Here is a 14,790-nt window from a genome sequence, read left to right on the forward strand (position 1 = left end):
TTCTTCCTCCTCCTCCTCCTTCCTCTACCGCCACGTGCCTTGATGATGGCTAGCTACTCGGTGACTAACCAAGATGTGGATCGGCGAGCTCAAGGCTTAGTCGATCCAAGCAAGCCTGAGCTCCACCAAGGTTGGTGAGCTCGAGCTCACCTAAGGTGGGTCGGACGAGCGCGAGCCTTATCAAATCCAGCAAGCTTGGCGAGCTTGGGCCTTGCCAAATTTGGTGAGGGTGAGCTTGAGCTCATTGGATTAGGTAAGATAGAGCCTCACTCGCCTTGCCATAAGCTCAAGCCTAGCCGGTATCTAGTGAGCTTGAGCCTTGCTGACTTGTGGCGAGGCTCGAGCTGGCCTATGGCCAACGACCAACCAAGGAAGAAGAAAAAGAAAAGGAAGGAAAAAGAAAAAGAAAAAATAATTAAAAACTCACTTTTTTTAAAAAGAAAAAATAAAAAAGAAAAAGAAAAGATAAAAAGAAAAAGAAAATGTGTTTGGTGAAAGAAAGTGAGGTGAAAGAAATTATGGAAAATGTTTTGTACTTTCTGAAAAGTAAAAAATATTTTCCTCACTTTTGAAAGTGTTTTTTTTCAACAACAAAGAATGGTTTTCTTGACTTGTTCATTTTTCATGAAATGAGTTATTTTCCGTCAAACGAACAAAGCCTGCCCTACTTTTCCTTGTCTCCGGTAGTTTCCAAGTATCATTAGTCATTGGACAACGATCCTTTTTCATTGATTTTGGAGGAGACTTTTTTGTCTGGCCATATTTGCAGGAGGAGCCACTGTGATGCTGATACATATACATATGCGTGTATTTCGGGGTTAAATTTTTTGTCTTGACATTGTTCAATCACAATCGGTGTGACCTGGAGTCAACCATAGCTGTGAGTCACCAGGGTTTACAAAACTCCCTTGAGTTTTTAATGATTATGATTGCACGTGATCCAAGGATCAAGGTCTGGACAAGTATTTCTCACGCTTTGAGATGGATATTTGCAAGAAGCCTAGTTGTTGAGATGTTTATTTTAAGTCAATCAATGCAGTACTCACGCCACTACTGTGTAGAAAGCTCAAATAGTCACAACTTTGATATTTTAAAAGTTGATACTAAAAAATGACATTTAAAATTATACTCCCAATTGCAGTCGAGTCGTGTGTAGAAATTAACCCTTGCAGGAGATACTATCTTGCCAATGGGAACTCTTGCTCTATTCAGAGAGAACAAGAGAAAGATAAGAAAAATGGGAGAACAAGAGGTAGAGGCTGAATCCTTGCATTGAAAAGTTGTTCCATGTGATGAATTTATGCTACTCTTTACTACCGATCTAAAGTACATCACACATAGAAAACATTTGCAACAAATGCAGAAAATTAGGTGATAAATATAGGTTTTTCTAGCTAAGTTAGCATAACGTAAGTAGGACCACCACTCGTCCATCGTGGATGCAATTCAAATTGATTCGCGAGCCTCTTTCCTCTCACTTCTTGTTTCCCAAATTGAGTTGCTTGTATGAGAAGCCTAATATTTCTATTAAGTTAATAATCAACATTGATAAAATATTTTAGATGTCTGCACGCTCGGCAAGTGATTCAATACAATTGCATGATATTAGATTCAAACTTGGTGCCCATCTTAAAAAAGACATAATGACATGTTTAGGACATGATAACATTTTATGTGTATGTGCGTGTGTGAATAATAAATCTAGACTTCATTCAATGGAGCCAGAGAAAGGTTCAAATCCATTGATCCATTAGAGACGTCATCGCCTAGATTAAATTCCTGACATTGGCAAAAAGCAGTCAATTTTAACCATGATTAAGTCAAAAGTTTGGGTTTGGCTCCAATAAGAAAGAAAATTATGCTAAAAAAAAAAAAGAAAAAAAATCTTTGGTCCTTACGAGGATGTTTCTACGATCTTTCAAAAAAGCATTCTAGGAGGGCCCCCAATTGTCGCATCACAAAGTAATGGATGTCAATTGTGAAATAAAGCTTTTCAATTTTTTACAACTTGCAACAGTTTGCATTATGACTAATATTGGTTAATCAATTAACCATTACATGAAAATAGTTGCATAGATCATGGTCTGTAGACCCATTGTGATCACATCCATATATTTTTTGGTGATCCATGTATAATTTATTTGATTAGCAATTTTGTGATGGACCTGATTTATGTGGATCTGAGTACTAGCAAGACTAATCCAATGAAGTCTATATGAGTTAGGAGAGAGAGTGAACTTCCTTAAGAAATAAAGATGAAATAAGTTTTCTTTGCTTAAAATATACGCAAGTCCATCCTCAAGTCTTTGTCCGACCCTCTTGTGAAAGCAAAAGCAAAAACAAAAGCACCTACGTATGTTTGTCTAGTCAATTCGTTTGCACACAGCCAAATTCCACATCAAATAGATTCCTCTGTTTGTGTGTTCACACGCACGACGTGTTTTGCAATTTCAAGACCTGGAAAATACCAAGAAAATCAGGTTGATATCATCAAAAAGCATAAATACCCTCATTCAATGTTAATTTTTTTTTTTTGAAAATCTCAACTTCATTGATCTCCTTATGTAGGAGGAACTGCATTTTCTTCACAATTTCCACAAAAGAATGAACTAAAGTTTCTCTCTCAGGACCCTCTCAGCTCAACAAAAGGGATCCTTTTTGTACATTTTGTTTGCAAGGCGAAACTCAGATTGGGTAAAAGATTAACATTACCGTGGACTTGAAATTAAAAAATATAGAAAACTTTAACCAATATCTTTCGATTTTTTTGAACCATTAAGTTAAATTAAAGTACATAAACTTCGAAGAAGGTCAGCCAACTAAAATCGCCCAATCCATGACAGAGTTAAAGCTGAAGTTGAGAGAGTTGGTTTCTATACTCGCTACGAGACACTTCTCTATGGCTCTGTATTTATGACGTGACAAGACACTAGGCATTGTGTTGCCATGTGACCCAATGAACTTATAAATTGTTTACATGTCATCCCCTACTTATGTGTTATTTCCCTGTGCTATGTATAGATAATGTCAACATTTAAAGCTAAAAATGATTATATCTGGATGTAGGCTTAGGCAGAACAATTAATTTAAACTTAGCCGAAGTAATTGAATTAAACAACGAATAGGATAGAAATGTGTTTTATAAATAAGTAGTACATATTCCAGTAATTGTCCTCTTCGACGGAGCATCAATATTGTTGTTTTTTTTTTTTTTTTTAAATCTCGAAGATTAATGTTTACGCATTTTTTACCAAAATTTGATTGAACTTGGGCGAGCATAACTTTTCCGTATAATGTACAATTGAACCCAAACCACCCCCCACCCTCTCCTTCCCCATCGGAAAGCTAAAATGTTGTTCACCTCGGATTGTGGATTTTGGGCAGCCGGGTCAAATGGATGAACTTAGCAAAAAGTTACGATATTTTTGCCATAAAATTCTGATCTTTGTGATTCTGATCTTGATATCTTAAGATGTAGCCGTTCAATTTGGGTAAATTGGGTATCTCTGGAAAGCTTTAGACAAGTACAACCCAATTATACCCTTCGACTCAACTTTCAATGAAGTTTGACTCTCGGTCAACTTTGCTCAAATCTTCGGTGTCTACATTACATACTCAACTAGCGCCCTTCTCGGGTTCAAAGAGACTCCCAGCCGTCATGATCGAGCTAGGAACAAAGGTTCTCTCTCATTTCTCATTTCCTTGCGAGCTCATATAGCCAAAGCAAAAAGAAAAGAGAAATAGTTATCAAAATAAAACCAAATTAAAAATAAAAAGAAACGAAGAGATGGAAGCGAAAGTGCACCTAGGTGGGGATCCTCCGTACATGACCCCGTTTCAAAGGTGCCCGCACAAAAGGCCATTAAGTACTGCCTAACTATATGGGCCCACAAGCGTACCAACCTCACGTCGGAAGTGGGAAATATTAAGGATATCACCAAAGGTTATATGGATATTGATAAATGTATAAGTGTTTTATTTTAGGAACTACTCATGAAGGATAAATCTATATATATTTTTATCACATTCAGAATCTATCTATTGTTGTTCGTGTATCACCTTTGAAGTTAGAGACAATTAATTCATGGATATCATCAATATTATTGCATGAATATCACCAAAGCAATAGTGAGGATATTAGCAAAACTTGTATGCAAATGTCATCAGAGCAAGAGTAAGGATATCAACAGAGCTTATATAGAAATATGATCAATGTAATAGCTTATACACAAATATCATCATATTACTTGATGTTTTCAGATTCTTAGCTAAATTTGAATATCATCATATTACGAAATCTATTTATGACGATATGTTTAGACACAAACCCCACTTCTTATATCGTCATAGCTAGTGACCTAGCTTAGATTTCCAAAATAGAATGCACTGACTGATCTTCAATTTTAAAGACTGTTTTGCAACAAAATCTCTATGCAAATCATCTTTGATTGATTGATAATTATTCCAAAGGCAAGCTACTTTCCTTCATTGAAGAACTCTACTTATGGAAACTGATATTTGCTTGTACAGGCAACAAAATCAATGGAGATTAAAATATTATCCCTCAACAGTTACTCAATCTTTTTTGTCCAATGGGTTGATTGGATAACATTTCTCTAAAAATTGTCCAACATTAGATTAGAAGTGAAGGAGTATAGAAGAAGACCAAGATACCAAAGAGAAGAGAGAGGTCAAAATAAAAAATTCCAAAGTCCAAGAGAACTTCAATCTTATATACTTGTCTTTCATGAGCTACAAATTGTAATCCTTGATAGGCATTGAAAGGGTGACTGTATATCACAAACCTGAGTATCATCACTCCCTTCTATAACATCTTATTGAGAGACTTGTGAAATCCAGCTAGTAGGCTGTCAGTGTGGAAGAGTGGACGTAGATTTACTCTAAGCCGAACCATTGTAAATCTTATGTGCAATTTCTTTTATTTCTCAACTTTCGTTTATTATTTTTGTACGCTAGTGAATATTATCATATTACTGTCAATGTTCAGACTCTAACTTCACTCGAGTTTGATAATACTTAATAGCACTTTTGGTCTGTTTGAGACTCTCAAGGTTGGTCCTTGATGGTCCCTTTGGTTTGTTATTGCTCTAGCATTGTCGAGGCCCACTTCGGGTCTGTTTTTAAACTCGGGGATAGGTCGAATGTCCACTGTCCAGACCGTCTTCGGTCTGAGCAGTGTTCATCCAGTCCACTCCCGGTTGGTTTGCTCTTCGCCGAAGCGGTACTCGGGGATCCCCCTTTGTTTATTAGTCCGTTTTAGCATCACATAAAATATAGTTACACGTTCCGAGTCACTTTTCATGAAATTCCAGCATATTGCATTTTCATATACATGAGTTTGCATTCACGTGTCTTTTCTGCAGACATGTGAAAACGGAGATGTCAAATAGGTATCAATTTCCCCCATACCGTCTTCCGGCTTAGAGTTTAGATGTCGTCTCTTTCTGATTACGCGTTTATTATATATCACCAATTAAATTTACTTTAATTTTTTCATATATATATTTAGATAATCTTGTCATATCAATATATAAAAAGAGTATGAAAAGAAGCATGTTGATTAGTTTAGGGCTTCTTTGCGGTACATTATAGGACGAGACTAATTTTTATTATTGCTAGTTTGGAATATTGCATTTATAATTCATTTCTCATGACATAGATTAGAAATTTTCATTTATTAGACTAGTGCATGTCTATTCCTATGAATAGTTCACAGCGCGTTGTATTGTTTTGTCCGATACTGCCTGAGTTGCTTTTTTATGTTCTTTGTTTTTCTTTGACTTCATCATTGATTGTTTAAATTTATTGTAAGAGTACTTATACATGGTAAGAAATAAAAACTGAAAATGTATTGAATGAAATAATTTTTTATTAAAAGAAAAAAGGCTACTGATGGTGGGCATTAGGCAAAACTAACTTAACCAAGTCCTTGCGTCCAAATTCTTTGATTTGCCGAAGTAGGACGAGCTCTTCTTCCTCACTTAGCTCACAACCGGCCTAGAATAGATTAGTGACAGCTCTGATCAAAATTAAATCATACATTAAAAGAGAAATCAAGTTGTGGTCCATAGGATTTGGGTGAGCCATATGAAGTGTAAGCGCCAAGTTGCACAAGGGTTATATGTCTCCACCTAGCAATTAATTAAATTCTCTCAAGGTTCACCTCAGCTGGGCTGCGACAACATGCATAATCATGATATACTTGATTAAAATGTAATATTTGGTTCATAATGCAAAGACATGCAATCATCAGATTTCATATCGCAAGTCAACATTCAGAAAATGAATTCATGGCATTCAATGAATATATGCAAATTTTGTCGAAAAGTGGAGTTGGTTTTACCGGAAAGCCTTTTTTTTAAAAAAAAATTGACAATACTTATTAAAAAATTATCACATACATCGAATCTCGGGTCATGCACTGACCACGTTCGAGGACTCCACTCATCCAGTTGGTCAGACCATTTCCCTTAGCCGCCTATTTGATGCGACTCTGATTTGGTTTTTTCAACTTATGAAGCAAGGCCGCATGTGACTTCCACACGAAAGGAACACTAATGACTAATGACAAAGTAATGGCAAGTTGTCCAATACATCCAACACTTAATCAACATGCAGTAAAAAAATATATTTTCAGGACAACCTCCTGCTCTTTGAAGACTTTCATCAATTATTTCCTCAACTTGGCCTTCTATTTGGCGCGAGCCTGAATGCTTAATTTTTTGTTTTTCGTTTTTTATTTTTTTTGTTTTGTTTTTGTTTTTCGTTTGTTTTTGTTTTGTTTTTCGTTTTTTTTTTTGTTTTTGTTTTTGTTTTTGTTTTTTTAACTTGTGAAGGAAGGCCGCAAGTAATTTCCAGGCAAACATAGTGAAAGTGAGCGATCTCACTCTGTTTGTTATCAAGTTGTTATAAGATGAAGACATGGTCAGTGATAGCTTGACTATATAGAATTGTGACTTACACAGGACAACTTGTGTTTATGCGTGTGATAATTACATATGAGATATCTGTTTCCATATGATCAATTACATGCTTCCATATACTCTCAATCATGTTGCACTTCAGCTAAAATAAACATCCCGGGACGACCTCTTCCTCTTCGAAGTCTTTGATCAATTGTTGCCTCAACCTCCTATTTTGTGCGAGTCTAAATGGTCTTTTTACAGGCGAACGTAGTGGAAGTAAGCGAGCGATCTCACTCTGTTGCTTTTTGTCAGGTTGCTACAAGGATCGGACTCAATTCAGAGAGGACTCAATTCAGAGATCAATAGCCATTGTCCTCACGGAATGAAGAGAAAGAGGGTGGGAAAAGAAACGGAAATGGCAGCTCCAATGAGCAGCAGCCGTGATGACAGATCAAGGAGGGGCTATGAGGTGTTCCTCAACTTCAGAGGGCCTGACACCCGCTTAACCATCATTGATTCTCTCTACAATGACATGATCCCGCGGGGATCTGCACTTTCAAAGACAATGAAGAGCTTCGATTTGGTGAAGAGATTGAAGGCAGCCTCTTGCAAGCGATCAATGAATCCAGAATTTACATCCCAATTTTCTCCAAAACTACGCTTCAAGTAAGTGGTGTCTCCATGAGCTGGCACGCATAGTGGAGTTATCGAAAGATAATGATGAGAAAGTGATTCTCCCTATCTTCTATGATGTGGATGTGGATGATGTCAAGCTTAAGACTAATTTATATTGGAAAGCCCTCCAAAAGCACAAGAGTGACTCAGAGAATGATTTAGTAAAGAAGTGGAAGAAGGCTTTGAAAGCGGTTGCCAGAATTAAAGGAAGGAATCTAAAAGATCATGGGTATCGTTTGCTTCTCCATAACTTTATTTTCTTATTGACATCTTCGATGTTTTTTCCTCTAAAGAATAATTAGATTCAGGTTGCTGCTGTCCAACCTTATGTAATGTATGGTTGGATTTGACGCAATGGGGAGCTAGAAATTTTGCTCAGATGGCAAGGTTTCTTGCACAAATTGAATTTTCACTTTTAATACTAAGTTTTGATAACAATTAGTGTTAAGGTATATCAACTTAATTAATTAATCTATAATGCCAAAAAACCAAGATATCCATGAAGATCTAAGATTCGATAAAATAGTAAGACCATATAAGTGTGAAAAAAATAAATTAAGTTTCTTAACTTCAATTGCATTCCGTACATAAAGTTAAGTATATGGGCTTTAAAAATCCTAAAACTTATCACGAAAGTACAATCGAATCTTAAAACTTGCAAAAAAATGCAATCAAGTTCTAAAACCTGTTGAATTGATTCAATTGAATCCTTCAGTTAATTCCGTCCAATTAGCTAACGGAAAATGCGAACATGTCTTATTTTATTTTTTATTAGACAAGTGCAGATGACGTGGTGCTCACCAAGTGCTACATTAGAAAAAATTTAAAAATTACAAGCAAAATTAGATTAAAATATAAAAAGCTATAATTTTTTTAAAAAAAAAACTCACCCCACGGCTTGGCCAAGCCCTTGTTGGTGGCCGCTGCCACAACCACCAAGAGGGGTTAGTGGAGGTCGCCTAGGCCTTTGCCGGGCCTAGGCGAGGCCTTGGCATGCCCGGATGAGGGTCCCCAAGCTTCGAGAAGGCCTAGGGCGAGGCTTAGCCATAACTTGATTTTTTTTTCTTTTTTTTTTAAATTTTTTTTTAGCTTTTTTATTTTTTAATTTGATTTTTGTTTGTATTCTTTAAATTTTATTCCTGATGTGGCACTTGGTGGGCGCTACATCATCGCCACATGTCTTAAGAAAATAATAAAATAAGACATGCCAACATTTTCAATTAGCTTAATTTAACGGAGTTAACGGAATAACTCAATTGAACTAATTTGATAAGTTTTAAGGCTTGATTACGGTTTTGCAAGTTTTATGACTCGATTCTCTTTTCACAACAAGTTTTAGGACTTCTAGTAAACTTATTTGCTAAAGTTAAGGACTTTTGGTGCAATTTTCCCAACCCTATGCCTGCAATGTTTTCTTGTAAATTTCTTCCTTTTGTTATGCTAATGAAAGCTAAAGAAGAATCGCCCAAAATAAGAGGGCTCAATAACAAGCTTCTTTATGTGTTCCGAGCCATTAATGGTCGGTGTTAGTTAATAGTTGTTAGTGTTTGATGTGCTTTAGGGAGACGTAAAAATGTGCGGGAATAAAAAGAAATTATAGCATAGACTAAGTCTTTGCAATATCCAAAATCCACGGCCAAGAGGAAGAAAGCAATCCTTGTGGATTCCTTTTCGGCCTTAGGGAATTCATATGCCTTGCTACTGTTTTGCTTGAGGTAACCGGCTAATTATGGTCACACCCCTGAGTTACACAAAAATAACAGAGCTTCTTCATAATGATAGTTTTACATACCCATAAGAGGAAGCTATAGGTCATGGTTTTCCTATTTGGTCTGAATATACAAGACCGAACACTAAAAAGATCTTTGCATGCCATTATCCAAAAGAGCAAAAAGAAAAAAAAGATTTCTGCATGTGTTAGATGTTCAATTCTCTAGTACACATCTTATCGCATCTTAATTAGTTTGTGAAGAACTGACTTAGATTTAGGTGTATTATCAATCTTGGGCTTTTACTTTCATCATAGTGGGGCAGGGGTCATTGGCGTCTCTAGTGGCCAATTGTTCATAGACAAAATCTACAGCCTTAAACTGAACATTCTTCTACGAGTGATCTAAAGTTTGCCAATATTGGACCCATTTCTGTCCAGTAAAAAGTGAAAAAAAAAAAAATTGGTTATTGCCCTTGCTTTAACCATGGACCTATTCATGGCCCAGATCTTAATAAACCAAAAATTCAATTAAGGGACTTCTAGGTAGTTCTAGTTACGGATAGAGAAATCTAGGAACCTCTAGAAAATGGATAAGAAATTTAATCATTTTAATTACCTTGAGATATGTAACTACTCTCTACCCTAGTTTGTGATAGTTTTTCTATAAACCCTAGTCGTTATTCTATGCTTACTTTCATCTTTCTTCATTAAACCCTTGTTTCCGTCCTTCATTAAACACAGTAATAGTTTCAATCCTCGAGAACAGGAAGGGCTGGCCTATTAGTGCCCATGCCCAATCGTGCCGAGAGTAAAATTCCCTGTGAGGCAATTTTCAAGACAGAATTTTGCCTTGTCCAAAAAGGCCACCGCGGGGTGCAGATCTCCCATACCCCATGCCCATCCCTAGTTTTATAGTTGTCAGTTTTCATATGAAATTACGAACTTTAACTCGTATCTTACCAACCTTTTTTTTTTTTTTTTACATTAATCTACTGACCAGTTCTTGCATACCGGCTTTAATGTGAATTATTTATTAAGTTTATTAGATCGTTTGTTGATTTACAATATTTTTGCAACTTACCACATTGTTTACTCCACATTTCAAAATTACCAAGTCTTGTACCAAATTACTAACTTTACTACTAAAAGGTAACTGCTTTGTGAGTTTTTTTTTTTTTTTTTTTTTTTAATATATACGTTAACCTTCAAACTCATCCCAAATGCTTGAAGAGTTGATCAAGACTGGTTTACCAAGGACTTGATATTTAGCCAAACTTCTGGAGGTCTCGATATCAGCTCAGTGCAACAAGAAGAAACTAACTGGTGTAAAAAGTATAAAATGAAATGGAGGATAATTATCAAATCTATCCAAAATTGTACAAATGTTAATTTGATTTTAAACATTTAAATTTTGTCAATATAGTCATAAATCTTTGCTTGACATTATACAACACTTAAATTTTATGTAAAGGTTTATATTAGAAAGTTTTAGACTAAAATGGTATTTAATATATTTAATATTGATTTGGTAATTTTTCGATAAGATGTAAGGGAATGGAATGGATTGGAGGTGCACAACCTGTTCAAACACAACCACGTGTAGCTCTAATTCGGTGACAATATGCTAGAGCGACTTTTAGTCGAAGCTCAACTAGACCCTCGTCGCGAAATAACCTTTTCTCACCATTTACTGGACCAAAGAACCTTGACAGCAATAGCTTCCAATTGTGAATAAGGTCCCTCCACCTCCTCTTGAATGTATATCTTTTCTGCTGACCAAAAAAAAAAAAAAAAAACAGAATATATATGTTTTCTTCGTTTTTTGGTTTTCAAACAGCTCGCAGCTTGAAAGATCACTTTTTGTATATTCGTTTCTTTCAAAGCAAATAACTTTAAACTCGGTGATAAACTTCCAGTGCCATGAAATGCGTGCAAAGTTTCCATATATGTGGTTTTTGAATCGAGATGGTTGCATATTATGTGACAGCCTAGATGAACTTAAGAATCTCATGATCAAGGAAGTTTCTAATTTGTTATGGACAAGACGGACAGACATGTCTCGATCATTCGGTGGGAATTAAGGATCGATGGATGAAATTATGGAGCAGTTAGATCTAGTAGCATTTGATGTGAGATTCATCGCGATTCATGGTATGGGTGGTATTGGAAAGACAACATTGGCCAAGGCTGTCTTTAGGCAAATCTCCCCTCGTTTTCAGGTCATTGCTGTTTTCTTAAAGATGTCCGGACTCAAGATATAATAAATTTACAAAAAAATTGTTGTCCGATGTCCTCAAACTCAATTGTATAAACCTCTCCTTCATTGATGAAGGGGCTCACTTGATCAAGACGAGGCTCCATGGGAAGAAAGTCCTCATTGTTCTTGATGACATTGACAACCGAGATCAAATCATGAGACTTGTTGGTAAGCCAAACTGGTATAGTGAGGGTACTAGAATCATCATAACAACAAGGAATATTGAATTCCTAGTAAAGGAAGGTGAAGACCACAATGTCCCAATCTTAGATACTACACATTTTTCATTCTATACTATGCCAGAGATGAATTGGGATGATGCTCTTCAACTTTTTTGTGAGCGTGCCTTGGGATGTGCCAAGCCTCCGGCTGATTACATCGATATTTCAGAAAAGGTAATCAATGCACTTGGAAGACTTCCATTGGCTCTTGATGTTGTAGGTTCCACACTCCGTGGAAAATGCCAAAGGACATGGAAAAATGTTCTATCTAAGTTAAAGAAGGTGATGAACGAGGATGTCAAGAAGAAGTTGATGATAAGCTATGAAGCATTGGACCCTAATCAGCAACAAATATATCTTGATATTGCATGTTTCTTCATTAATCGGGAGAAAACAACTGCAATTAAATATTGGGATGCGGTTTTTGGGTATCCCACCGAAATCGAAGTCAATATCCTCACACGTATGTCTCTGATAAAGATCATAGACTACGATGAATTGTGGATGCATGACCAACTTAGAGACCTCGGGCGAGATATTGTCCACCGGGAAAGTTGCAACATACGTTTAAGGGGTAGTAGACTATGGTTACCCAAGGATGCCTTCCATTTGGTGCAAAGAAAAAAGGTAAGTTTTACCTCTAAATGTTTTCCACTCCATCCATCAATATCATTACCTTTTAGATCTAACATCAACTCAAATTGACACATGTACTCATTGGTTGCTAATTTTATCTTCCAGGGAACTAAGAACATAGTGGCACTTAATCTCGGTACACCTGAACCGGATACAACGTATAGATTTAAACACAAGGAATTTGCAAGGATGGTCAATCTTAGATTCCTTCAATTGGACCATGGAAACTTCCAAGGAGACTTTAAGGATCATTTCTCCGAGTTAAGATGGCTCTCTTGGCGCAATTGCCCATCGAAATTCCTTGCTGCCAACTTTGGGTTGGAGAACCTAGCAGTTCTTGAGCTTTCTGGGATTAATATTACTAAAGACTGGGGAGGATGGCGTCAAATCATGGTATGATCTCATGACATATTTTTGCATTACATTTACTCTTTTTTCTTTTCTAATTTCAGCTTAATTGTTTTATAGGTAGCAAAACAGTTGAAAGTCCTAAAACTCCTGGATTGTCCATTACTTAGAAAGACACCAAAGTTCTCCGCAATCTCCAAGTTAGAGAGATTAATCCTTAGATGCAATCAACTTGGAAAGATCGATAGGTCCATTGGTGTTTTACAACATCTTGATTACTTAGAAATATTTTCTCAAGAACTTTCAGTGTTGCCTTACTCAATTGGTAATCTAGTGAATGTGAAGCATCTAATCTTGTCATGTTGGGAATTGCAAAAACTCCCTGATTCTATTGGACAATTGGAATCACTACTTGAGTTGAATGTCAGACATACAAGTGTGAGTGAATTACCTTATTCCATTAGGAACTTAGGAAGGTTGGAAATTTTTATGATCCCAAATGGCTATTTAAAAAGCTACCAAACTCATTTGGGAGGCTCCAATCATTGGTCAAGTTGGATTTGAGTCTTTCACACATCAGGAGCTTACCTGATTGTATTGGAAATCTCAAAAAGTTGAAGGCACTAAATCTAGATCATAGCCGCATAAGTGAACTTCCGAAAACTATAGGAACGTTGGAAAATTTGGAAGAGTTGAGTGCCTCATGTGAACACTTGGAGGGGGAAATTCCAAGTGAAATTGGGGCACTATCCTCATTGAAAATTCTAGATTTATCAGGTGGCTGTTTTAGTGGATTGCCAACAACCATCAATCGGCTTACAAATCTCCAAAACTTAATTTATGGGATTGTAGGTCAATTCAACAGTTGCCGAGCTTCCTAAGAGTCTAAAGTCGTTAAGCTTTTCATTGGACTCATTGACTACAATCCCTGACTTCTCCAACCTAACCAATTTAGTTCATCTTGATATAATTGGAACAAAAGTACAAGAACCCAACATAGAGGGGCTTTTGAGAGCAAGTGCTCTAAGAAAGTTGACCCTGTGGGTTGGAAAAATGACCTTGCCTCCTACTGATTTGAGTTCCCTCATTCAGTTACAAGAACTCTTTGTAAGTTATGCCAACCCCCGATCTCTTATCGGGCTTCCATCCAGCCTTCAACAGTTGACTTTAGTCGATGTCCAATCACCAATAGATTGGTCGCTCTTTTCCAACTTGGAGAATTTGTCAAGATTGATTATTGAGAGATATTCGTTAGGCGAGATTCATTTCGATGGGTTTGGAAAGCTACAAAATTTCAATGAATTGATGATATTCGACTGTCCATTGCTTAAGACTCGCCCATTTTGCCTTGTCGAAGAAGATCCAGCATTTGTACTGCGCCAATTCCCTCACCTAATTGAGATTCAGGGTTTGGGAGAATTGAAATCATTGCGGACGCTATGGATTTGGAACTGTAATTCCATCAAAAGCTTAAACGAATCTGATCTATCTAATTTACAAAATCTAAAAAGATTGGATTTCAATCGGTGTGAATCATTGAAGAGCATGTTGGGAGTGCCAAAATCTTGCGAACTCACTGTAAGTTACTGCCCGAGGTTCAACAAAGATGGATGAGGTATGTATCATTTGTTTACTAAGACTTTGCTTAATTAAAAGATTTAGGTGACTCACCTGCTTTGCTCAGTTCATGAAATTGTCAATATAGAAACTTCTCATGGGTTATCATGGTGAGAAAAGGAATGAATATAATTAGTCCCTTTGATCCATAAAAATATTTAAGTAATGTTAGGTATACTAGACAAAATTATTATTTTTTTGGTCAACATACAAAATTAGGTTTGACAAGAGGTATTTTGAAAAATCAATTAACTCAATTTTTCTCTACATCAATTCTCTTTAATGTTCACCTCCAAAAGAGAGTGAAACTACAATTTTCTTCTCTATTTGTTTGCTATTGGTTCGTTCTGCTCATCTTAAATTACAATTAGGGAAGATATTTCAATTTGCTCGATAAGG

The 14,790-nt window shown here is 36.4% G+C and overlaps 1 protein-coding gene across 1 annotated transcript; it reads left to right on the forward strand.

The window, feature by feature from the left end:
• The first annotated feature begins 11,399 nt into the window (after positions 1–11,399).
• Positions 11,400–12,825, forward strand: LOC104431527 (disease resistance protein RML1B-like). The gene is made up of 4 exons (XM_039313542.1): positions 11,400–11,463; positions 11,645–11,761; positions 11,873–12,417; positions 12,532–12,825. Exons 1-4 carry the CDS (start codon positions 11,400–11,402, stop codon positions 12,823–12,825), a joined length of 1,020 nt encoding a protein of 339 aa, XP_039169476.1.
• Positions 12,826–14,790: the final 1,965 nt, after the last annotated feature.

Source organism: Eucalyptus grandis, chromosome 5, assembly GCF_016545825.1.
Source record: "Eucalyptus grandis isolate ANBG69807.140 chromosome 5, ASM1654582v1, whole genome shotgun sequence".
In the NCBI taxonomy this organism is placed as follows: Eukaryota; Viridiplantae; Streptophyta; class Magnoliopsida; order Myrtales; family Myrtaceae; genus Eucalyptus; species Eucalyptus grandis.